The following is a 27,581-nucleotide window of genomic DNA, read 5'->3' as shown; positions in this document are numbered from 1 at the left end:
AGGTTTCTGCAGTCTTCAAGAATGCCCATCTGATCTTTTCACTAAATACTTGTGCTACAGAAGATCAGCTGAGGTGTGGTTGGGGAAATTAATTAAATTCTCAATAGCTGGGTATCAAGTAAAAGCAGTAAAAAGTGCTACACTGAACACTTCATTGGTCCCTGGAGTAATATCCTTCTAGCTATTTTAACCCCTTGCCTCATCCCAGATTTTGTATTGCCCATGCTTTGTTGGGGTGGCTGCATAAGCACAAACCCTGACACAGACTAAGGACTTTGTGGAACACTGTTTAGAAAGTTGTTAAATAAAATCAAACCCAAGTAACCATGAAGAACTTAGTATTTTCATGTGATAAACCTTTTCTGATGCAATATAAAATGTTGAGCACATGAGAGGTTATGGCACATAGTTGCTAGGCTGAATTTCTCTTGGTGGGTCACAGGTTTTGTAAGCCATCTGTGGCTATTTACCCCAAATCTTCCAATGCCCTACTCTTTGCCAAACCCCTAGAATTCTTAAATCCAATGTTTTGAAGGCAAAATAAATGATACCATATAGGCAGATTTCCTTAATACATATTTGATTATTGAAAATCTGTTTTTCCCAGTACAGTGGTACCTCGGGTTACGAAATTAATTCGTTCCGCCGCGGCATTCGTAACCCGATACATTTCGCAACCCGAAAAGGCTTTTCCGAAGCGCGGCTAGCGGCTGGAAAGCCGCTAGCCGCGCTTCGCATTTGAATTTCGCGCCGAAAAAAATATCGTAACCCGAAAAAAATATCGTAACCCGGAACAGTTTTTTCCAATCTAACTTTTTCGTATCCCGGAAATTTCGTAACGCGATCAATTCGTATCCCGGGGTACCACTGTATAGTGTAATCATTAGCCTAATCAGAACTGGCCTTGCCATTGGGCAGAGCATGGCAATTGCAGATGCTGGGTGTTTCCCCTAAGCCCTTATGCTGCTCCTCTCTTTTGGAGGGTCCAACCATCTGTGCCATGCAGTCTGTCTCAGTTCCCTAAACTGGCCTATTGCCTTCAGGTGAGATGAAGAATGCTGTCCCATAACCAGTACTGAAGTGAGATTCAATTGGTAGCTCAGGAGGATTCTGCATGGAGACTAGGGTAGGGGACACTGACTTGTCATTTTATTTTCACCAAGGATTCTCCTCACTTCACCACCCAATGTGGACAAACCAAACTTCCATGGGTAGCCATCTGTGTATGGGCAAATGTAATAATAATTTCATCCAGATGCAGTTCCCATCAGTAGGGAGGATTTGAGGTTATTCAGGACTTAGTAAACCTTTAATTTCAAGAGCTGACTATCTTAAATTGCTGGCATGGCATGACACATGATCAAAGGACTGTGTTGTACTGCTTGCATTATCTGGCTCAGTTTAAATCTCAGCTGTAGCATTGTGGCAAACATAGAAGATGTCTGAATTTTTTAGTTTATTAATCACTCAAGAATTGGATCAGTTCAGGGTTTAGTAAACCAAAAACAAGACAAAAACACTTCTGCATTTATATAATGAATTTTATATGAAACACCAGTTCCCAAGTGTGTTATTTATTTTGGTATCTTTGTAAGTCAAGTTTCTGAAACTGTAAGATTGCTTTCGTTTTATGTATTTTGAAGGGGGAGGGGGAAGAGAACCATTGTGGTGTAGTGATATGACCATTGGATTACCATTCTGGAGACCAAGCAATTCAAATCCCTGCTTGGCCATGGAAACTGACTGGGAAAGTCACACTCTCTCAGCCTCAGAGACCAAGGCAAACCCTCTCTGAACAAATATTGCCAAGTTGGAAATAACTTGAAGGTACACAACAACAGAATGACAGCAGATCAGTGCTGGTGCACATGCTTTGTGTGCTCATGGTTCTGGGTTCAAATAGTAAAAGGAAAAAAAAAACCTCCCATCTGAAACCAGTACACAGCTAGATAGTTCTGACATAATATAAGATGGCTTCCTGACTTTGCCCTCCATCCCATGAGCCACAGTAGGCACCAGTCAGCACAAACTGGGACTATGTTATGGTTCATTTTGTGCAATGCAAAAAAGTCTGGCTTCATATTCTTCTCAGAAGAAGACAAAGTCTATATTTATAGACTGGATATTTCCTCTGTTCATTTAAAGAGGAGTGGTTACACAATAGAAGGCTATACTTCATTTGGAATTATACATTCAAGGCATCTAAACTAGAAAGTCAAATTATAGGACGTTGTGATTGTGCTGATACTGTGGATATGAAAGATTCAATTATCCTTAAACTCTTAAGAAAAGTGCTACACTTAGGTTTAACTATACTGTAGTAAATAAAGTGAAATGAATTTAACACTTGTAATCCGCCACTGTATGTATGAATAAGAGATGAGAAATTAAAATGCATGTTAAGATGACTAATGCTAGTGTTAGGGAAAATATTTATGTTGTACAATAGCTGAGATTTGAGCTAAATGATAGACTCAGTCTCTGATTCTAAATGTATTTAGTAGTGAGTAAAACCTGAAGAAGTGGAGACTATGGGCTAAAACACATTGCAGAAATAATCCTGCTTTAACTGCCCTGGCTCATTGCTAGAGAATCCTGGGAATTGTAGTTTATTGTGGCACCAGAGCTCTCTGACAGTGAATGCTAAATGTCTCACAAAACTACAGTGCAGCAGCAATTACGGTAATGAAAAGAAAAAGAAACAATAGTGCTATAGTGCTTTATATTTTCACACTTTCACATGAAAATGCAAGTCGAAAGCCCTAGAATTGCACATTTGCTTTCTGGACATATCAGTGATTGAATCGATGTAACATAGGAAATGATCATTTTGCACATGCGCCGTTTCCATTTTACATTTCGCGGGCTGGTCGGTGCGAAGGAACCTAAATTTTAAATAGCCTGGCTGCTCCTGCAGCTGCTTGTAAATACAAAAAAAATTCCCCAACCTGTCCTCTAGCCATTTAAACTGTAAATATACCTGGTTGCTGGCTGTAGCTGCTTGTAAATCCCACCCGGTCCTGTAGCCATTTAAAGTTAAGCCCTGGCCTTTCAAAATGCCTGTGAATAGCCTTGTCAATACTGTGACTGTAGCGTGATTGCAAGTGTGTGAAAGGCAGAACAAGAATATGAATGCCTGTGAATAGCCTTGTCAATACTGTGAATGAAGCACGATTGCCTTTCACACACTCGCAATTGTGCTTCAATCGCAGTATTGACAAGGCTATCCCATGAATGGTTTGTTCCTCTTCAGTTGCTGGTTCTTCTTCGGAGAAGTCCAGATTTTGCACGACTTCATCTGAAAATTTTCCCCACAATCGCACAACAATCTCTGGATTTTACCTTTTCCTTCTGCCTTTTTCCCACTTGTGATAATGTCCAAGCTAGAGTGTGTCTCTGTTTTTCTTTGTACATACCTGAGTCCATGCATCCTTAAGAATTCTAGTTGCTCAGGGTGCATAGGCATTTGAAAGGATCCTGGTTGTTTTCCATTCTTTTTACTTTTCTACTAATACCCTCAGATATTTTTAAATGTTCCAGGTAGCCTTGAAACCACTTCTTCCTTTAACATTCCCACTACACCTTTCTCGGATTTGTAAGAAACTTCATGATGCCTATTTTCTTCTTCTCTTTGTGTGATAAGGACTAGCAAAGCAGTAATACATTTGCCTGGAACATCTTTAGCTTCTTTAACTGCTTTCCTATTTCTTGAGACACATTGCAAACTTCATCCTCTGAGTCTGGTTATCTCAGTTTGGTTATCTCACTTTTGGAACTGGGTATGTGGAGGATGGAGCCATGGCCTGGTAGCAAAGCTCACAAAGAGTTTCTCGCCCTATTATTACTAAAACTCTTTTTTTCCCCCCTGGTCCTGTGACTTCAGTGTTATTGTCTTCCTCTCTTGCATACTCGCTTCTGATCTCCTGAACAGCAGCAGTGACTAAAGGTGATGTGTTGTAAAAACGGTGGTGGGCAAATGAAAGCAAGCCAAGGACCTGGTGGAGGAGATGAATGTGTGGTAAACATGACTGCATATGCCTGATCCAAAGCTGAATGTAATTCTGGATCAACCCATTTACCAGGACAAGCCTGTGTACTTAGGAACAGGAGAAATCCCTGTTGTATTCCATTTGTGAATGTGAGGTTTCTGATTGTGGGGAAGGCAAAGAATCTCAGTGCAGTTGTGATTATCAGTCAGAAGTATTCATTGCATATTTTCCAAGCCTTGCTGCAAGGCAGACTGTATCTTGCCCCAGAAATGTGCACTTTTGTAGGTCTTGACTGTGTTTCATATAATATACACATGGTCATGTCTATACTTTTAAAATGTGGCTAGAATTACATACAATGGAAAAATCTTTCCCAACACATTTTAGTTAAAGGAGAAATAATATACTAGAATATGCTCATTAGATAAATAATTAGTGCATAAATGTGTATATCATGAAGAATCCACAGCAAACTGAACTTCCATCAGGAAGAAAAAACTAATTTCTTGGATAACATGAATAAAAGATGGGGCAAGGATAAGGTGGGTACAGATACTCAGACAACCACCAAAAAATGGAGAGTGGCATAAATTTGCATTCAGTGCAGATTTACAGATTGGTTGTATAGAATGTTCCTAACTATTCTATACAATAGAGTTAAAAAAAAGTTTAAAATCCCTATCAGTGACAGTGTAGATCATCACACACAGCTTTTAAACCACAATTATAGTTCTAAAATAACACCAGTAGCAATACCTATCACATAACTTCACCTCTGACCCATGGTTGCTGTGTCTGCCATGTGTGACTAGGGCATTCCTTTTAATTGACACAGGAGACCTGTCAATAAGCTACCAATCCTATGGTAGTCCCATTAATTGTCATGTGCAAAATATTGCTGCTATGACAGTTGTAATATTGGCAGTCACATGCTGTCAAAGTCCTCTCGTGTCTCCCAGTCCCCTCTACTATTTCCAAGCAGTCTGATTTAATTTATTTTTTCTATTTCTAATTCTTTTTTTTTATTCTGTAACTTTAACTGTGTTAAAAAGTGAAAATAAAAATAAAATACCTGAAAGGCACACTGAGGGCCTAAACAGACTGTCCTAAAGGGGCGGCATCACACTGCCCCTTTGAGCCCTTTGAGTCCTGTGTTCAGCTTTCCTGAGGATTTGGCTTTATCTTTTGTGCGTCAGCATTAATTTTAATGTTTGTGCCTTATTCCCACAAATAAAATCTTTCAGAAAGTCATTCTAATCTTCCCTGTGACTGTTTAAAGAATGTTTCCTCCTTTGTTGTCAGGATTCTTACATCCCTGCTGATGGAGTGAAATTAGGCTTGTCTGATATATATGTAGAGAGCATTTTCTTTTGAACATGCATGCCCCCAGATACAGGTGTGATCCAAGATATTTACTATTCTAGGTGGTGCATTAGATGTCACAGCTTTTGACCTGAGATAATTATGGCCATGTTCCTGCTGAATCTGCACTCAGTACAAGCACCAAGACATTCTCTTCCTTATTAATAGACCCTGAAGGCTTTTCTCAGATCAGCTTCTGGTTCTAAAAACTGGATAAACTATACAGAGTAAGAGATATATAGGAATTTATCTTGTGGAACATAAAGCTTAGATTTTCCTGTCTAACTGAATGACCGTATGCAATAGTAGTAAGATTTATTCGGTCGTTGACCAGTATACAAAATAACTTGATAAAATAATAATTGCAAAATATAATTATTAATAATTGTTAAAAACAATTTCAGATACAAATTCAAGGTCATGTTATACACATATCAGTTTTCACCAACTAATTGGAAGCATATTTTACATACGATGTAACAAAATTTTGCTAAAATGACCGGAGGAATTTGTCACAAAGTCATTTCACCCACACATCTATCCCAAGTTTCCTCCCAAGTGTTCGTTTTCAACAACCATTTTTGGAGGAATGACAAAACTACTTTATAGCTGTGTCTGTTAAACAACTGGGACAATTGTGTCTCAGGTATCTAGCTCTCAGCCAGTAAAAACCATGTGAATGTGAACCTAGGAAATTGTAGCAAGTGAGGTTGTTGTCGTCGTTGTCATTCTTGTTGCTGCTGCTGCCAGTTTTCATTGGTGACTAAACAGCTGGTTTCTGCTGACTCATCAGGTTTTGGATTCAGGACGGCTGAAAGAATATGATGAGCCGTACATTTTGTTACAAGAAAAGGAAAGCCTGTTTTACAAGATGGTTCAACAATTGGGTAAAGCTGAAGCTGACTCCATAATAGAAACAGCAAAACAGGTAAGGCAGTTCCCCATCACCACTTGCACCTGCCCCTACAAAATGTAATTAAGTTTGTCTCAGTGATTTACTTTTCACAAGTTGCATATTCAGGACTTCAGAAAAACCCATCCACTCCACTATAGTTAAAGTTTTTATAGCTTTTCAATTATAAACCCCTGTTTTTCAATACTTTATTACTGGGATTTAGAATAATATATACCCAGAGCTCAAAATGACATGCTGCCATTGCAGAAAACAGCTATGCTTAAGATTGGGGTTTTCTATACATGTGGCGAGGATAATACACGGTATGGTCCTGAACATGTCTTGATTTGGCATGTGCTTCTGCTTGCCATTACCTATCATACTGCAAGCACAGTAACAGCCAAGTTTTACTGTATTCTTCATAGAGTCTTGTTTGGAAAAAAATATTTTTTTAGACAACAGCTTCCAGAACAACTCAGTATACTGGGTGGAGAATTTGTCCCAAAAATAACTTTTCTAAACTTTTGTTTTGACTAACAAATCTGCATTTTATGCATATGGGATGTAAGCTGGGAAAATAGTCAGCCCTCCACATTTGCAGGTTGAAATTCACAGATTTGATTATTCATGGATTATTGTCACCACCTCCATGACTGCCTTACGCATTCTTAGTCTCTCTGAAAGCCTCATGAGCTTTTTCCAGCCTGAGTGACAGAGCTAGACCAGGCAGGAGCTGTGGAGGCCATGTCTCTTCTTCTGCTATGGAGTTCAGAGTATTGTTTGTGCTGGGTGAAGGTAGCACCCAACACATGCAGCATGACCAGGCAGAGACTCTGGTCCAGGTGCTTGCTGCATAACCATCAATGTCGACAAAGGCCACACCAAGGTGGCCAAGAAGAGAAAGAAGGCTCAGACCAAGATTGACAACATGGGGCAGGTAAGCGCCACTACCACCTGCCATGTGCCTCTATTCCCAAGATGGACAGGTTGTGGCTAAAGTTGTGCCCAGTGTGGAGGCCTGGCAGGACAACACCATCTTACAGATCAGCGAAGCCCAGTACTGGGTGGAGAGCAAACCACCCACTCAGATGGAGCTCCATCTGCTGTACTTGCTTATGGCAAGCTTCCCTGCCCGCCTCAAGGTCCGTATTGAGTTTGGCTCTCCAGGCAACTACCTTTTCCTCTGTTAGGAGCAGGAGGAGGAGGAGGATGCCTAGGCACCGGGGATGGTTGGATGGGGAAGCAGATGCCTAGGCACCGGGGATGGTTGGATGGGGCAGCAGTAGGTGAGTGGAAGTCCCAGGTGACACAGAGTGAATCTTCACAGCAAGCAAGGTATACATTAGCCAGCATTGTTGGGGAATAGCTGGAAGTGTTAAGGGCTGGGCCATGAGGTGAGGCTTATAAGGAGTTGCAGCAAATATAAAAGTATGGAGTTAATGTGAATATGATGCTTCTAATTTTTTTAAACTTAGTTAGCAAATGTTGCATGCTTCCCCCTTTATGATTTCCCTCTGTTTTCATGCACAAATCTTCTACCACCCCACAAACACAATGATCCATGCTTAAAGCATATGTCAGCATTGACCTTAATGTTAACCCAATCTTACTGTGAACTATTTACAATCCCTTCAACCCCTAGTTTCAAATACTGGCAAGTAGAAAAAAGTGGTTAGCTTTAAACTACACTTAAGACTAATGGAGAGCAAATTGCATGGGAGAAAAGAAGTCTTTGATGGAAGGTGTCTATGATACCAAAGACTTGTACCACTTTTTAAACAATGATCTTCTCTTTCATATAAGAAGAAGGGATGGTATCTAAGCAGGAGAGAGTCTGAATAATTTGAGAGTAATTAAACAATAAAATAATTCTTCTGGAGAAGTTGTGGAATAGCTATAATTGGGGGGCCTGTTGCAACCATCTGGAAAGAAGTCTGGCTTAAGCATTTATTATTATTATTCAAAGATTAGGACTACATCAGAAGTGAAGATGTCCTATTTGTGGCTGATTCTGCCAAACCATATATATTCTACTATAAGTTGATCTCAAGTTGAGGGCAAGTTTGAGGGTCAAAATTATGGCTTTTGCTATGACCCATGGATAAGTCGGAGGTAAAACTTAGTGGCATGTAACAAAGGATGTAAAGAACTAAGTAAAGAAAACAATACTAAAGAAACTGCAAAAGTCCAGCAGGCATAGTTATTTGAGCTCATCCTAAAGACTGGATGGATGGGAGGGAGCTACGGTTGTGTGATGTGTGGGGGAGGCAACCAGGCATGGTGGGCTAAGAAAACATGCACATGTCCAAAAGGATGTAAAGGCAAAGCAAAGTAAATGGTGTTTATGTTAGCAGTGATTACAGCCTTTAATTTTGATAACTGCTTGATTTAAATCAAGAAAAGCTGACAATCACACACAGATGCCTTATCTGTATCCTTCAAAACCTGATACCTCTCGGTGCTCCTTTGAGAGGAATTGCCACCATTTTCCCACCCAGGCATTCAAAAAGGTCAGAAGTGGTGTGCAGTAGACAAAGTAGAGGGTGCTGTCAGGCATCTTTAAAAAGAAGCTGGACAGCTACCTGCTGGGGAGTCTTCAGCTGTATATCCAGCATGCACTCCGTGGCCCTTGAGGTCCCTTCCAACTTTATGATTCTATGTGCACAGAATGAATCCCAATTCATATTTGTGAAACTGAAGTTTCAAACTATTTTTCTGCAAGGGTCTCTTGAGCCTGAAAGACAGTATGGCTAGGACCAATTCAGCACAGTAAACCATTGCGTGGAGTTGAGGTGTTAACAAAACTCTGTCCTGCTGAATTTCTTCCTAGACACAGCTCTTTTAGGAATACAAGTCCTGGAAGAAAAGTTGGCAAGCCTCTTTGAAACCAAGGAGTGTTTAAAAGCAGCTTTGTTCGTTGCTTCCTAGAAAAGGAAGGTCTCTGAGCATATTACATATGTGGAACAGAAGAGTGGTTGCTTTGAAATGTGATGCTTATCTGTATATGAGAAGGACAGTTTATTAATAATTTTGCTAGGAGCATTGCAAAATAACATAAATGACCAAAGAATGGGTTTCATGCTCTTATTTTCAGTGCAGCATGAATATTCGGCCTAACTCATGACACACGTCTGCCATAGGGAAGATAGTGTATTTTCTGTGTGTGTTTTAAAGGCTCAAACAAAACTTTTCACATTCTTCTTTGGAGGAAAAATACATTTTGAAGTCCTTTTTCACCCAAACACATTTTCCGATAAGAGCACACAAGTCTTGACATTATTTCATTTTGTTACACGCATCTGTCAAGGAACAGAGATATGATACAGCTACTAAAAACTGATGATTGTGGAACAGTAAAACTTGACAGCATTTCATTTCCTTTATGTTCTGATTATACATTTATCAGGAAACCTGTATCTCTGGCAGTTCAGCTAGAAATTGGTAGAATTCAAGAACTCAAAGGCTCGGCAAAGAACTGTCCTATTATTTGGTATCATCTTACATTTTAGAGAAGTTGCTTGGTGGAGCCATTGTTACTGCTTTCCCTTTCCCTTTCATTATTGTGGCACCCTATCCTCAGATCACATTTCTATAAGGCTCTATGACTCCTCCACGGCGCAAATTAAACGCTGGGATATTTCATACGTACATCCTGAAGTTTCAATGGTTGTCAATCACAGTTTGTAAAATGTAGGGATTACAACCTTGATATTAACATCCAAATCCATTGTGCTTATTTTTATGTGTGAAAATGAAAAGCCCTTGTGCAGACACTAGATTTTGACGCTGCTTTGTCGCCCTGTTTTTAATTTATCTCTTCTGAGCCAGTTAAAAGGATTTTATTTATCAATTTAATGTCAAACGATAAAGTTATCAGCTGATCTGAATTATTAGCACTTTGAGTGGGATGGCAGACACATATGTTGATATACCACGGTTTTGTTGCAGTTTACTAGGAGAGATAAAGATAATTTCACTATATTATTATTATTATTATTATTATTATTATTAAAAGAAAAGTATTAAAATTGAAATATGTGCTTGTCCTACAGTTATGTATATCCTTACATTACAGCAAGCTTCCTAATCAAACTAACACAGAACGTTTTCCTTCCCTAGGCTTATTTCAAGAAGAATTATCCTGAAGTTATGCCAAGTGGTCAAGCAGTCACCAGATCAGTAGATGATTCTCAAGGATTAATTATTTTTGAGACTGCAGTATGATCCCATGCGATTATGGTTTCAGGTTTTTTTTAAGGAGTATGTAATACTAATGCAATGCAAACCAAATGTTGCTCTTAATGGAAAATGCTGTTTTTGCACTGAATAACTACTTGTTATAATGGGGGGATCATGCCCCATTCATGTTGGTCATTCAATATTTTTTTAAAAGAAATGCAGAATATTTTGAACTAAGTTTGTTTAAATGGTTGATGATGGGGGATTAGTAAATAAAGATTTTCCCCACACTACAGCACATGTTCTAAAACTGTTAGGCAAGGGAGGCATGGGTGACCATGACTTCCTCTCTTGTTTTAAAAATGCCTTGACAGAGAAAAGCTGAACTGTAAGCTTCTATTCCTAATTGTTGCTCCTGGGTCATTAAATGGATCAGAGGTTCATTGCTCTTAATACAGTGCAGCAGGAACAGAGAAATGGAACTGGTGCTGATAAGTCCTGCTGCTCTGTCAATATCACCTTTGGCCAGAGGTTGACCAGTGGCCTCACTCTAACTGTCATGGCATTGCTCTGATGCCTCAAGCCCACAGTATTATATTTTGGCCTACATCTCCCAGTATCCCTCAGCTAGCATGACTGGTGGAAAAGTAACATTTCCATGTTTGGCTTAAACCTGATCCAGAAGCCTAAGCTGTGAGGGACACCTTGTCTATGTGCCTTGCCACACTTCACATGAAATGTATCCCACCAGCCACACTGGTGGCTGGCTGCTCTGCTTTTGTGCCTCTGTTTCTAGCACTTGGGAGACATAAGTCCAAAGTGGTGTAGTCAAAGTGGTGTAGTCACATTAAAATATCAGTCCATTTGACTGTTGTGGACCTATTGGCAGAGCTTGGAATAGTTACTTCCAGCTAGAAGAGTACTGTTTGGAAAGCAATGTTTTCACACTATGCCTGTTAGTATATTTAAGCCAATGGTACCAGACACTTCTGACCTTCACTTTTGTAATGCATCTTCTCAGGTGGAAAATAAAGAATGTATTTTTTCTAATTTTGCATTTAAAAACAAATCTAAGATGAATGAATGTTACTTTATGAAAAGAATGTATATTTATAACTTCTAAACTGTATCTGTGTAATGTTCATACAAATCTTTTAAAATGCCTCTACAAAAGTTTTCTTTCAAGAAATGAGCAATGTTACTTTTCTGGAGATAACTTTTAAAGCATGCCCTTTTTATCTTGATTTTGGTAAGAAGTAAAATAATGAGATGGACACTTGCCACAAACAATTGTACTTCAGGCTCATATATACAGTAATATACTACTACATATAAAGGGGATGAAGTTTAGCGCCATTGGCTGCCAACATAGTACTTTCAGGGGAGTAAATCCCAACAGACTGTGGCCAAAATCCTACATTGTTGAGCATAATGTAAAAGTTTGACATGTAGGAATCTGCTACAACAAAAGACCAAGGATATCTTCCACCAAGATCCATTGGTTTTCTGGCGGACTCAATGAATGGTGTCATGGGTCTACATCTTGCCATGGGATTTGCTCTGCTTTTCACAAGCAGGGGAATAGCTGTGTGAGGCAAGGCTGTCACATTCCAATGGAGAGCCGAGGAGGGGCTTTGGACTTTGACTAAGATGGAGTGACCAAAACAACAACACTTACACAGCCATAAAGCTACTACATATGTCAGTAACAAGATGCCACCATTAAGTACAGGTTGAGTCTCCCTTATCTGGAATTCCAAAATCTGAAATATTCCAAAAACTAAAACTTACTTCATGGGTGGCTAGGATAGTGACACCTTAGCTTTCTGATAGCTCAGTGCACACAAAATTTATTTCATGCACAAAATAAAAATATTATATAAAATTACCTTCTGGAAATTGTATAAGGTATATATGAAACATAAATGAATTTTGTGTTTAGACTGGGTCCCATCTTCAAGATATCTCATTAAGTATGTATATGAAAATACAGGTATTCCAAAATCCAAATAAAATAAATCTGAAATCCCCAAAACCTCTGTTTCCAGACTTTTCAGATAAAGGAGATTCAATCTGTATTTTAAAAACCACCCCAGGGTTCCCTCCTCATTTTTTCAAGCAAGTTATTTTTTGGGAATTACAAACAGCCTCTGCTCAGGAGAAGCCTTTATTTAACAATAATGCCATAATCTGAATTCTAATTTGCTTCCTTGTTAAATAAAGGCCTCTCTGGGCACTAGAGTGAGGTGGGGGATAAACAAAGTAAAATTGCCACCGGATTGGGTTATTTTGAGTTTTTAAAACTGGGAGAAAAATCTGAACACTCTGGAGTTATGACCCTCTAGGACTAGGTTCCTGCCATTATGACACCCCAAACCTTGGCAATTCTCCACCTCTGATTTAAGGGTCAGGGTAATCTTTCTGATGCCAAGCAGTTTTGCAGATACACTCCTCACCCTGTTTTGTGTGTGTGTGATACAGTATCCCTTCCAGATGAACTTTCTCAGGATCAACACCTCGGCTTGGGAAAAGGTCAAGTCAATTTTGAATTACTGGTTGTGAACATGCCACCAAATGCTTTTCCTGTTACTACCTCTTTAAAAGATATGCTTTCTGAATGTTCAAGTAAAAATGACCAAGGAGTGCTAGAATCACAAAACCATTTTTAAACGCAGATGCCTTGTTGAGACACATAGAAGATTTGTTCTTTGCTATAAACCTGTATATGAGAGAAATCCAGCTAAAGCCTCATTTCTCGTGATGACCATTGTTGAATGATGGGGGGCTCTTAAAGACTACATTTATCTCTTCACAGATTTTGGCCTATAATCAAGAGGCTGTAACTTTTGAAATAAGCAACTTCGAAAGTAATATATACCTGGTGGTTTAAAGCCTTGGTCTGTAATAGTTAAAACCTCAGGTGTTCCATAAGCTGTATGGCAGATTTATAACTGGCCTATCCATTAGACATACAACTGGTTTTAGAAATAAAATGTTGAGGCTGGATGGGCATCTTTCAAGAGTGCTATAGCTGTGTATTCCTGCAGAGCAAGGGCTTGGACTAGTTGGCCTTTGTGACCCCTTCCAAAACTAAGATTCTCTGATTCTATTTGCATAGTTTTGATGGTACAAAATAGTCTTCTGTACTAAGAAGCTATGCATATATTGGTTCAGTGGTGTTTAGCATAAATTATTTCTCCCTAAATTGATTTGAGGGTGAGGTTGCCACCTCACAGAGCCGGAGCAAGAAACTCTGGTTTCTTCCTTCTGTCGAGAGACCGAGACGGATCTTGCTGTATCAGGTCATAAAAGTAGCATATTTTACTTACTTGAATCAATTTGATATTGTAGCTTTTCGAATGTTAACAAAAATGCTAGGTATTTGTGAGAATGCTGTATGTGCTGTTTTAACGTGTTTTGACAAGATAATCTTGCCTTCATGCAGCCTGATGTCAGTGTAATAGATACCGAAATGAAAAACAGAGTTGGAGACTACCAACAAATGAGCTATGAATCTTTCTCAGCTCCATTAAATAATAGCTTTACATTCTGTAAAGAGTGTGGAAGGCATGACACAGATCTAAACCCTTGCTTGGGAGGTGTAATTGTTGATACACAGCACACACCCTGAATGTCATACTCATCACTTTTGGGGGTCCTCTGTAGTTTCGGGATGGGCAATACAAAGCATTGAATCTGACAGGAAAACCACACATTACACAATTATGCATTAATAGAAATGGTTTTGTTTCTGCAAGCAAGGCTTGGGTCCAGGTCAATGTATTTAAGCAATAATTGCTTTAAATTGTTCTATTTTTATTTTCAGAACATTGAGAAGTTGTCTAATAAGGTCACAAACGATTTAGTTGCATTTTGAGAGAGTGGGTTTTAAAAAATGGAAGCTGATTTGCCTTCTAAGTTAAATTTCAAATCTGTAAGGAAGACTACCATGATTTATCTTTTCAAACATGCAAACATATTGAACTTACTGCTTTTTGTATCTCCTCACACATCCCTTTCCAAAATGATTTAGTTTAGCCCTTTAAAGCTGAGAGTAGACCTAACTATGTCTTTGAAACTAACAGATTCCCAAGGGATGTTGATACCACTGTCACCACAACCCTTGTTAAACAAATTACATAGAAATTTGATATGGAAGTAGCAATCTCTACACAACTGAAAAAGCATATAGCTTTATTTTTTGTCACCAGTTGCCTTTATAGTCTACTAAAGATTTATGGAAACTTAAAACTCCAAATGGACATGTTTGTGTGTCCTTAGGATAAAGCAGCAGGAATTGTTCTCAAATCTTGCTTCCGAGTTTGTAATAACCAATAGTAATAATCTACAAAACATTGCCTCTGGGGGGGGGAGACCCCCGCGGAAGGTTTGTGTAGCAAAACAAACACAGTTGATTCTCTGAGCATATGAAATGGAAATGCTAGGAAGGGTCTGTGTTTTTTACCAAGTCAATTAATTTATTGTGTAATTGAAGTTGATTAAGTCTTGATTTGTTTCCTGGCTACAGAAAGGAACAATTTATTAAACTTGAGTAGCTAAAACAACAGAGTTGAAAACTGAAGGGCTTGCTTACAATTATTAAAGAAAGATCTAGAGGCCTTCCATTGCATCAGATTTTCTTTCCAGTCCTACTATTTGATGTACTCCGTATCTATATTTTTGTTCCATCTCTAAAATGACTTATTTATGTTAAATAAAAACAATGGGCTTGGGAGATGTCTATTTTTTATTTCTGGCATACACTTCAGTTTTGTAAGGCAACTTTGTCCTTTTTATGTGTATTTCTAATATGAGTCTATTTTAGTGTCTTTTTGTTTTTATAATAAAAGGTATATTTTTAATTGACTATTTTAGTCGCAAGACTTGTTACACTGCAAAATCTGCCAAACAATAAAGTGGACTAATAAAAAGTTTTTCAAGTGTGTCGCACAGTATTTTATTCTACTAGTGCCTGGAGATTTTACAGGTAATGCTCTTGATGTCTCTGCATGTGTACAAAATGTTCAGTTCTCTGAATATCCAGGGAATCACACTGATAATCAGCTTAAAATCTATTGTCTCATCTTCATTGTGCAGCTTATAATTTTTTTTTTACTTTATCTGATTCTGATTACTGGGAGGTATCAAGGGGATAAAATTTTACACTGGGTCTTAAACCTATTGATATTAAATTAGTAACAAGCCTATAGGCACAAAGATCAGGCATGGGGGAAAGGTCTTTGAGTTGCTGAAACCAACAATCTGTATCTTAAAAAGTACAAGAGCTCTACTGTGCTAAAGCGTAGGTAATAAGGTTACTGCCACACTGCAGAATTAATGCCGTTTGACACCTCTTTAACTGTTATGGCTCCATCCTATGGAATCCTGGAATTTGTATTTTGTTGTGATACCAGAGCACTCTGACAGAGAAGGCTAAATATCTCACAAATTCTATAGCACTGAGCCATGGCAGTTAAAGCAGTGTCAAACTGCACTAATTCTGCAGTGTAGATGCAGCCTAAGTCCCTAGTAAAAAGCAAAGAAGTGATAATTAAACCAGATCTTTACCTCTTGACTATTCCCATAAGCATTTATATATTGCTTTTTGAGTGTTTAAAATGAAAAGCACACATCTTTTTAAGTATTTTAAGGGGTGTCAAATAGAGGATGGAACAAGCTTGTTCTCTGATGCTCCAGAGACTAGGACCGGGAACAATGGATGCAAGCTATAGGAAAAGAGATTCCACCTAAACATTAGGTGGAATTTCCTGACAGTAAGTGCAGTTCAACAGTGAAGCACACTCCCCAGGAGTAAAGTCTCCTCCTTTGGAGATCTTTAAACAGAGGCTGGATGACCATCTGTTGGGGGTGCTTTGATTGTGATTTCTTGCATGGCAGAATGGGGTTGGACTGGATGGCCCTTGTGACATCTTCCAACTCGACGATTCTATGATCTGCTGAAATGCCCTTTTTTACAGAACCATTAAAGGAACAGGAAACCTGCCACCTATTTTGTTATTACAGCAGCATGGTGTAGTGGTGTGCCTGTTGAACTAGGACATTGGGAGACCAGGGATCAAATCCCTGCTAAGCCATGGAAACCTACTTGGCCAATTCACATTCTCTCAGCCTCGGAGGACAGCAAGGGTAACCCCCCCCCCCATGAACAAATTCTGACAAGAAAACCCTGTGAATGGTTCTCCAGAGTTGCCTTAACTCAGAAATGACCTGAAGGCACATCACAACAAAAACAAGAGGTACTTTGAATTCTCCAGTCCATTCCTCTAAACTCCAATATATGCCTTTAAACTAAACTGTAACAAACTAGAACTAGTTTACTGAAATTTCAGGATAAGAAAACTTCAGCTTCCAGGATTCCCCAGGATGGCACCATGACAGTTAAAGTGGTATCAAAGTGCTGTAGTTTTATTGTGTGGATACATCACCTGTGTGAAAATGGGAAAGGTATCATCCATACACTGGAATTGGCCCTCAGGTAAATTTCAGATATGCCTGCAACAAGTGCCCATGACCTCTCCTGGAAGTCTCAACACCTGCATTTTACCATCATTGTACTGAAAAATACAGTCAACCCTCCACACCTGCAGCTTTGACTTTTGCAGCTTTGATCCTTTGTGAGTTTGATTAATATGTTCTCTAGATCCTCCAGCGCAACTTTCACCAGATGTTGCACTGAAGGACCTAGAGATTCCTAGAGTCAACACTTCTCTAGGTATTTGTATGTCCTCCAGCACAATTCTATGGTTACCATCCAGAAGATGTTGACATAGAGATGCCCTGGAGGACCTAGATATTCCTAGTTTTCTCAGGTTAAAAAAAAAAGGATTTTTTTATTTGCAGTTTTTCCACTTTCACAGGGGTCCTGCCTCCCTAACCCCAGTGAATGTGGCTATGAAAGAGCCAGTGATCTTGAAACACTGGAAATCAAAATATGGTTGATTACTTTTGCTAGGGTCACTTGGTTTTTAAAAAAAATCCAATTGTAGACTAACATTATATGTGCAGTAGGTGAATGAATCCATGTAGCCTTGTCATTCAATCGTGTCACTGCTTATTTAAGAGTATTCTATGATAGCTCGAGGATGTTGTCCTTCCATTTTTGCCAAAAGCTCTTCTTTTCAGTAACTGGTTACGTGAAGTCGCTGCCATCTGCTTCATTTAAGCAACTGGTTACTTGCTGTCGTTGCTTCTGGTTATAGGAGTGGAGAGTATCTGTCATCCTTTCCCTAGAGCTACAGCTAAGATAAACATTTAATTTCTCATGTGTGTGTGTATCAAGTTGAGAACTATTTGTTATTAAATCTGCTTTGCATGACTTCAGGCGACTTATTTGGTTCATACACGTTGTGTCAAGTGGTTCATCTTACAGCCAGAGCTTTAAGCAAAAAATGTACCCTAAATTAAAGTTATGAGCAGCAGATCTGAGGATGTCTTCATCCATGTGGGACCTCTATTTTGGAACAGTCCAAGTTGTGAAACATTCTGGAAAAGTCCATCTTGTTTGATTGTGTAGTCTTCCTTCACCTCCAGGAAACGGGACAATTTCAGGAGAACCCCACCAGGTTTCAATGTGCTTTCCCTCTCTTCAGAAATTCAGTTTAATCACAACTTGGTAGAGAAAACTGATGAAAGTATGTTGATTTGGAGGGGCCTTTAGGCTATATGTTTTCCATTTAACTTCTAAAATTAGAAGCGTCTAGACTCTAGCTATCACGATTTGATTGAAAGATTCTTTCTCCACTTTAATCTCAGATTTGCCACTACTTTTCACAGGGGTTTTGCTCAGGTTTATTCATCTTGAGGTATAGGTCCTGGTAATTATATATATGTGTGTTTGTGTGTGTGTTAAAAATCTAAATACTAACACATGTGTACTGCAAAATAAGTAATGAATCCTCATAAGTACTTAAATCTTACTGACTGAGAAAGCTAGTTATTTACAGTGTTTCAACGTGTAACAGGAGTGAGGAAAGTATGGTATCCCAGTTATGGACTGCAACTCCCAACACACTTTGTTATGGCTATGTTAGTTAGTTCCCTGCTCTATAGCCTATGCTCCTATTGGGCTACTGGGCCCACATTAGCCCCTTTCCACAGGGCCCGGAGAAATCTTAGGGTGAAAGCACTGTCTTGAAAAAAAGGAGGTATTTATTTTACTATGTGCCGATGCAGACCAGTTTAGAGTAGCTGCTGTAGGCCTTCCCTGTTGTCCAATTGCCTATCTACTCTCCCCATCTCAGTGGATGCTCCTAAAACCACAGCCAGCCACAGCGCTCAGCAGGAGGAAACAATCAAAGCAGGGAAGTACTGAACTGCCAGAGGAGTTGAACAATATGATATTACAAGATGGCTGCTTTGAGGGAGTTTATCGCACTGGCCCTAAAACGGGCCCAGTGCGTTCTAAACGTGAATGTGCGTGGGCACGCACAGAAAGGGATGGACCAAGAACCCCATTTTATTGCATGCTGGAACGCCGCCATTTTCCTCAGGTTGAGCACCCTTTTCCTTTTCTGAGAAGACTGAGGCAAAGAAGGTGTTGAGTAATTCTGCCTTTTCTCTGTCTTCTGTTAGCATTTTGCTATCTTCTCCACATAGTGGCCCTACCATTTCCTCCTTCTTCCTTTTGCTGTGGACATATCCAAAAAAGCCCTTTTTATTGTTTTTAACCTCTCTAGCAAGCCTGAATTCATTCTGCGCTTTAAATTTTCTGACTTACCTCTACATGTGCTAGCTATTTGTTTGAATTCCTTTTTTGTGATTTCCCCCTTTTTCCATTTCTTATACATGTTCCATTTAAAACTTAGCTCAGTTGAAAGTTCCTTAGTCATCCATCCTGGTTTCTTGAGACATCTCCCATTTTTCTTCCTCGTTAGAACTGTTTGAAATTGTACCTTCAGTATCTCCCTTTTGAGAAACTCCCATTTGTCTTGAACTCTCTTCTCTTTTAGTATTCCTAACCATGGGATCACCCCCCAGTATTTCTCTAAGTTGACTGAAATCAGCTCTCTTAAAGTCTGGAATGTGTGTCTGACTATGCCTGGCTTCTCCTTTCCACTGTCTAACAAACTCCAGGAGAACATGGTCACTCCCACCACTTGCACCCCATTAACCAAGTCATCCTTGTTGGTTAGGATCAGATCTAAAAGAGCTGACCCCTTGTTGCCTCTTCCACCTTTTGGACCATGAAATTGTCTTCCAGGCAAGTGAGGAATTTGCTAGGCCTTGAGGATTTGGCTGAGTTTTACTTCCAGCAAATATCAGGATAGTTGAAGTCACCCATCACTACTACATCTCTCCTTTCTGAGTGTGTGGTCATCTGTTCTAGAAAGGCATCATCCAATTCCTCCATCTGACTTGAGGGTCTGTAGTAGACTCCCACCATAACATCCTTGTTGTTTCCCTCCCCTTTAATTTTTATCCAGATGCTCTCCACCTGGCTTCCAGTATTGAAGTCCTGGATCTCTTCATAGTGGGAAAGCGGCCCATGCCTGCCATTTCTGTCTTGAACAACTTCCTGTACTTCCAAGGATAAGGGCTTCGCTAATAATATAGCTATCCTCTGGACTTTAATGTGCCACTGGCTAAAATTTGGATGATACAGTATTCCTTCTTTCTTTTTATTATGTTTCTTGAAGAAACATAATGTCAAGGGAGTGAGACTCAGAAATTTTAAACATTTTCATCTCTTTGAGTATGTTCCCAAGCCCTTGAAAATAAGTGATAACATGTTCAGTTTGTCCAAAATCACTTTTGAATTAAGATGTTAAAATTCCCTGTTTTATAATGGTCTGCATATGAGATGGTTCTATTTTATCCTTGTTTTATTAAAGTACCCAACGTATTGCTATTTCAAGTATTTATTTCATAATTTAATAGCCACCCTGGTTTTAATAAACCTTTTCAACAAAAAACAATAACACAGGTAGTAAAATGAATGTTTCATGCTCTCCAACTAGAACTTTCTTAAAGGGACTTCAGAAAGCCTTTTTAGACCACACAAATTATCTACTGTGAATTTAGCTGCAGTTAGAATATGATAATATGTGGGGCCTGTGCGCATAGTATAATAATTAATGGTGTGTTGATGCTCCCATGTGATTTGTTAGGAATTTGGTGTAGCATGTGGCAGGGTCACAGATCCCTGACAAGCAAACTGTTATGTGCAGCAACCACGGGATCAATTGAAAGCTGAAGACAGCCTAGTTAGATAGGTAAGCAATCCTAGCCTGCCATTTAGATCTTGACATTGTCAGTCTTCCATTATTAGCTTCTTTTGATGTGACCGGAGCAGGCAAATGCAAAGTTAACATAGCCACTTGTACGTACCAAGGTTTATAGAAATACATTAAAGAAATTCATTAAAGAGAATTGCAAAGATCAGCCTCCAGCTTTAAGATCATGATATGCATTGAGTGTAAGAGAGAAGGCTGTCTGAAGCCACTAACCTCAATTAAGGTCATAAAAAGATCAGTTCTTTCCATAAAAGAAAAATGTAAATAACCTGCCTGCACCACCCTACCTTTAGGCAGAATGCTGAGGGAAGGGCTTGGTCTTTTGCCAAGGCTGCTGCAGAACAGTGCAATAAGCATTCCTAATGTGGGTCACTTAAAGAGCTGCATGCATGCTAGACTCTACAGGTGCAGCACCTCAACCGCGGATACATTCCCAGGTGCCAACCCCATTCTCCCCACAGTATGGGTTTAGTCTGTTGCTCAGCTGATGCCTGACCTCCAAGTCAGCTCAAATTTTTATTACACCAGTAGCACACACTTTCAATAGAACAGGCAGGAGTATGGTCCAGAAGTAGGTATGAGGAGTAAGAACAGACATATTTTTTCTTTCATTTTTTAAATTTAAAATGAATTTCCTAATTTCTTTATTTTGGGACTTTTTAATTTCAGGAAAGCCAAACCTGCCCCCACCCTCTGCAAGAATCTCAGTGTTTTAAAGTTCTTTTGTGGGTGTACATTGTATGCTTTCAAGTAATTTCCAATTTACGGTGACCCTAAGACTACCCTATCATGGAGTTTTTTTGGCAACATTTGTTTAGAGGAGGTTTGTCATTGCCCTCCGCTGAGGCCGAGACTCAGAATGTGCCTTTCCTCCACCTGTCAGAGACTCAAGGAGACACTACAATGGCTGTTCTAGAAATCTCAGTCGATACCACTCTCCTGCTATAGTGAACAGCTCAGCAAAGGAATGACTGGTATTGTGGAGTTGCCTAGTGTACCCATGCCTGTATTTTCTCTGAGAGATCTCCCAGTGCCACCACCCATCAAAAACCTTGGGATAAAATGGGTTCTGGTTGTAGGTGTGAACTTCCACTCATTTTCAGCAGTGCCATCTGACTATTCCTCTTGTGCAAGTCTGCAAATATGAACTGCTCCTATCTAATGAGGGTGTGATATTTTCATTACATGGCATTGCTGTACTCTGTTTTTCTTTTAAAGCCCATTATGACTAATAATGGCCTACCAAAACAAATACAGGTTGAGTCTCCCTTATTCAGAAATCCAAAATCCGAAATACTCCACAAACTAAAACTGTCTTCATGGACAGCAGAGATAGTGACCCCGTTGCTTTTTTTTTGGGGGGGGGGGGGGTTCAATGTACACAAAATTTGTTTAGTGCACAAAAATATTGTATAAAATTACTGTCAAGCTATATGTGTAGGATGTATATAAAACATAAACAATTTTTTGTGTTTAGACCTGGTTCCTATCTCAAAGATATCTCATTATGTACATACATACAAATACAGGCATTCCAAAATAAAATTTTAAAAATCCAAATTCAAAACACTTCTGGTCCCAAACATTTTGGATAAGGGATACTCAGACTATATATTTAAAATAATGAATAATTATCTAACAATAAAATGCTGTCTGAGAGCCAGTGTGGCATAGTAGTTTGAGTGTTGGACTATGATTCTGGAGACCAGGATTTGATTCCCAGCTCAACCATGAAACCCACTAGGTGACTTTGGGCAAGTTACACTCTCTTAGCTTCAGGGAAAGGCAATGGCAAATCTCTGAACAAATCTTGCCAAGAAAACCCCATGATAGGTTTGCCTTAGGGTAGCCATAAGTTGGAAACAACTTGAAGGCACACAGCAACAAGAACAAAATGCTGCAATAAACAATGCAGTTTCATTAAGGTGGGTGGGGCATTGAATCAGGATACAAAACTCATAAACGTTTTTTTAAAAAACGAATTCCAATGTTTTACACATGTCCTCAAATGCTTAACATGAAGCTATCTTCTCTCCTTCATACGCTTCTCACCACAGGAGATGTTCTCTATATATGTGGCAAATATGACTTCGGCATGATGTATGAATCAGTGTTCTGTAGATGGGCTTTGGCAAGGTATTCACTCGTGTTATATACTTCATAATTGTTATGAACATTTCCTAAAACAAAGAATGATGCTTGTGGGGCACAGAATCCTTTCACTTTGGTTTCATTATCCAAGGAAAATGGACTTAATCCCATTAAATCCACACTTAAATGCTTGGTTTTGATTGCACTGAGCCTTGCTAACAATTTCTCCCGAATATGCTCAAAGACAATATATGAGGGATGAAAATAATTCATAATCCACTGTTATAGCCGTGGGTTCTGGAGGAGTAATCATTTAGGATCTTGGCCTCCCAAAGGTTTACAAACCAATTAAATTGTTTAAAAGACATGGGTACAAAAAGACCATAAAAAAATAAAAATTAAAAAAACATGTATTTTAAACAAAGAGTAAAAAAATCACAAACTGTCTTGTTTCACTTCAAAGGGGTAATTCATTTTTTGCAGACTGCGTTTTCATAGACAATAGCCTACTGCGTGTGACGCAAGAATTCCGTAAAAAGAGCAGAATGAAGTGACAGCATGACCAACAGATGCAAAGAAAAAAATTGTATCAATGAGCTGGTTTGCTTTGAATGTTGGTTCTTCAAGGAAAGAAAATATTAATGGCTTCAACTGAAATGTAGATTTCTGAGTGCCTAAATACTCTAAAGGCAGCAGATCTTGTCTGATTTTGGAAACTAAAGAGGTCAGCCGTGATTAATACTTGGATGGGAGGCTACCAATGAATACCATGTGCTGTAACATCTGGCAAACCACCTCTAAGTATTCCTTGCCTTAAAAAAAACAACCCTATGAAAAGTTCATGGTGATGCCATGCATCAACAGGCAACTTAAAGACACATACACAGTATACTCAGGAAAGAGCCAGTGTGGTTTGAGCATTGGTGTGGTTTGAGCATTGGATTGCAACACTGGAGACCAGCTTTCAAATACCTCCTCAGCCATGCAAACCCTTTGGCTGACCTAGGACAAGCCATACTCCTTCAGCCTCAGAGGCTCTTCTGAACAAATCTTGCCAAGAAAATCCCATGGTAAAGTTGCCATAATAGGAGATTATCACATGGAGAGGAAGGACGGGAAAGAAACACTATGCTCCCATCCTTATGGAGCGATCACGCAAAGATTATCAGATGACATCGTGCTTATGCCAGTCATTAATCCTGTAAATGAAGTGGAATTGTCCCATCATTTACTTCGATTTCACATTAACAGATTCATACTGAAGTGACAGGACTATGTCATTTCACTGACTGGAGAATGACAGGATAAGTGCAATGTGTCTGATAATCTTCAGATAATCGCACCACAAGGATGGGAGCATCACACTTCGCTCCTGTCCTTATCCTGTTCTTACCCTCCATCTGATAATCTCCATAGTGTCACCAATAAATCAAAAATGACTTGAAGGCACACTATAACACCAAAGTAAACTGAGAAGTAAATAAACAGCTTAACAGCTGTTGAAAACCTAAAAATTAGTTTGACATTTCCATTTAGATTTCCTAAGTGTGAACAGAAACTTCCTTTTTTTCCCTCTCATAAACTTGGCTAGCTCATGGAAACCTAAGTGGAACTCTGAAACTAAGTCTAGTTTCACAGCAGTTATGTAATTGTTCATTTACTTTGGAAGGGATCTATTATATTCTGATTGAATTCAATTTATATGTTGATTATACTCCTCCCCCCACACAAAGAACATTTATGTTCAAAAGATGGTTGGGAGATTTAGAAATAATCATATACTCTGTTCAAACACAGAATTAGACATGCCTGAGGGTCAAATCACATGTTATGTTGGAGCGCCGTGTAATTATCTCTTTATAAAAAAGCAGCCGTGAAGTATGGGGTGGATGTGGATATGTGCTGCTGTGTGTGGTAGTGGTGGGGAGGGATGAGGGGTCCTATTCCTGTTCCTTTGCACTGCCACTGTGACCCACATAGGGTTGCCATAAATCAGGACCTCTGAACCGGGACAAATGTAGGACAACATTTTCAAATGTAGGACACTTTTTAAAAAAACAGATCCAAGCCTCTCCCTCCCAGTTTCACTTTCCTCTCCCCCCCCCCAACCCCTTCGGGGGAAAGGAAATCCCCAGAAAGGAGAAGCCTGGGCAGCGGAGGACAAGCCTAGACCGAGGACGCAGGCTCCTGAGGGACTTGTGTGCTTGGCCCAGGCCTGTCCTCCGAGGCCAATCTCCTCTTCCCAGACCTCCCCTTTCCCCCAAAGGAAGGCAGGAAAGGAGAGGAGAGACCTGGGCACTAGCCCGGTCCTGCTCTTCCTGGACCTCCCCTTTCCTGCAAAGGGCTCTTTTTGGAGCCCTTTGAAGAGAAGGGAAAGGAGCGAGGACTTGGTGGCTGCGGAGGACAGCCCCAGGCCTCTCCTCAGAGGCTTCATTTTCCTCAGGACAAAGGGAGAAGCCTGACCGAAGCAGGGAAGGTAAGTAGGGAACTAGGGAGGGAAGGAGGGAAGGGGGAGGCAAGGCGAGGGACTTTTGTCCCCAATCCGACATCCCATGCTTCTTCACCGAGACTCTACTGTACACAGAAAGTGCTCTTTGGGGGGAAAAACCTTTGAAAATGGGCACCCACCTCCTCCTGTTTCCCCCTCCTCCTTCTCCTCGCCATGCACTAAGAAAGGGCGCTTTTCCCTCCCCCTGGCTGGCCCAGAGTCTCACTCCTCCTCCTCCTCCTCCTCCTCCTCCTCCTCCTCCAAGGGTCTACCTCCTCCTTGAGGCTGGCCAATGGCAGAGTGGGGCTGGAAACAGCTCCGCTCCAGCTGCTGTGCCATTGGCCAGCCAGCCTCAAGGGGACGAGTGTTCCCTTTAGGCGCGATGGCTGCCGGCCGGGCCCAAACCCAGGATTTAGAGTGAACCGGACCATGACCGTGCCAAACTGCAAAAACCGTTACAAGCACGGGCACAGCAGGGTTATGGCATCCCTAGACCCACATCTCTTCACTAGCATTGTCATTAACAGTCTTAATAATATTTTCCTTTTATTAGAGAAGCATATGGTACGTCTCTCTTATGCCCAGCCCTCCAAAGTTCATAGTGCCTCACATCAACCACAATATTTGGGCACAGAAGGCAGAAAACCCCACAAGCAATTCTCCCTACCTCTAGGGAAAAAACATACAAACACAACCAATTAAATCACTAACAATTGGGTGGCTCATTCAAAATCTACTACCTGACGCAGCCACCTCTAATAGCAAGGATGGCAGTAACATTTAGGAGAACATTTACTGCTTTACATATTTAAATTTCCCAGCTGTCTCAAGTGCTGCAGTGGCCATATAGATTAGGTCCATGGTGTGGAAAAAGATTAGATTCCCCCTCCCCTTGTAGAGCGTTCACAACTGATATTACCAGCCCCCTCTCTATGCAGCTTCTTTAGAAAAAAGAACATTACACCAAAACCCAGAACCTCAGTGTAGTGTGTGGTTTGGACCTTGATCCCTTACTTTGCACACAGTAGCATGTAGATGTTACTAACCCTCTCTTTCATGTGTTGTTTTTGCCTTTATTTTTTCATTCCATTGTGAGCTGCAGATCTCTTTGGGGTGGCATCTAAAAAGCACACCACAAATCTCAGTTTCTTCCTTTTATTTAGGTGCTGTATTATATTTCTGGTTCACACTGATAAGCTCTCCACAGTTCAGCCCCATCATCTTTTCTTCCTCTTCCTCTTTGTCTTCCTCCTCCTTGGTTTTTTTTTTTTACAGCCCCCTCAGGTAAGAGTTCCAGCATGGTATAATAGTTTGAGCACTGGACTATGACTTTGGAGACCAGGGTTCGAATCCCTGCTCAGCCATGGAAAACCACAGGTTGGCCTTGGGCAAGCCAAACTCTCTCAGGATCAGAGGAAGGCAAAGGCAAACCCACTCTGAACAAATCTTGCCAAGAAAACCCCATGATAGGGTTGCCTTAGGCTTGCCACAAGTTGGAAAAACTTGAAAGCACATGACAACAACAACAAGTTTCAAGTGTACGAACGTGATCAATGCATCCATATATCAAGCTCCTCAATACTGGTTTTTAGGCCTGGGTCTGTTTGTTCTGTTAAGAAAGACTGTTGACTTTGAAGACTCCTGCCATAATCAGTCAGTTTGTTCTCCAAGGTATCATGGTCCATGCTTGCTGTCTTCCTATTATTTGTCTGCTCTGGCAAACTGAACACGGAAAGGCCGTGCCAATTAACAGCTGCCCCTTTATGGCCTAACAAACGACTTTCCAGCCTCTCTTTGGCCCTGGTTTATGTGCGGAATACATTTACTTTCACCACTCCAGAATGGAACTACAGACAACATGTAAGCACCTTATTATCATTGCATACTTTTGTCCTGGAGAATTTGAATGATCGAGCCATCTGTGGTGTGTCTGAGAACAAACTCTAACTTCAGAAACGAAGCAGGCTTTTCTGGGCTGAGTTCCCTTTCAGTTTATTGCATTCTCAAGCACACGTTCCCTGCTAAACGCCAGAGTTATTTATGAGCCATTTATGTTTTCATGAGTGATTTCTATCTTTTAAAGGTGTACACAAATCTGTGATTATTTGCCATTTGTTATGCATTATGCTTGCAGTTTTGAAATCCTCTCCACAAATTCTACATTTAGAAACATTTAGGTCTTTTAAGTGGATTTGTATTGGTTATATCTTAAGTTGCTGTATGGACATAATCCTTCAGTGGAGGTGGTGATAGACAGAGAATTTCAGTTTAAAACATCTTGAAAGAGCCAGTATCCTTTGATAGATTTAAGATATTCCTATTCA

General features: G+C 40.0%; 1 protein-coding gene across 1 annotated transcript in view; it reads left to right on the top strand.

The window, feature by feature from the left end:
* The window catches only part of ABCC4 (ATP binding cassette subfamily C member 4), a 191,347-nt gene extending 176,006 nt beyond the window's left edge, over positions 1–15,341 (top strand). The window contains exons 30-31 of the mRNA XM_042460587.1: positions 6,145–6,279; positions 10,366–15,341. Coding sequence (XP_042316521.1) covers positions 6,145–6,279; positions 10,366–10,470 — 240 coding nt within the window. The 3' untranslated portion in view covers positions 10,471–15,341. The remainder of the gene's footprint in view (positions 1–6,144; positions 6,280–10,365) is intronic.
* Positions 15,342–27,581: the final 12,240 nt, after the last annotated feature.

This window comes from Sceloporus undulatus, chromosome 3 (genome assembly GCF_019175285.1).
Source record: "Sceloporus undulatus isolate JIND9_A2432 ecotype Alabama chromosome 3, SceUnd_v1.1, whole genome shotgun sequence".
NCBI classification, from domain to species: domain Eukaryota; kingdom Metazoa; phylum Chordata; class Lepidosauria; order Squamata; family Phrynosomatidae; genus Sceloporus; species Sceloporus undulatus.
The sequence above is the reverse complement of the archived record's forward strand: the minus strand, read 5'-3'. Positions and strand labels throughout refer to the sequence as shown.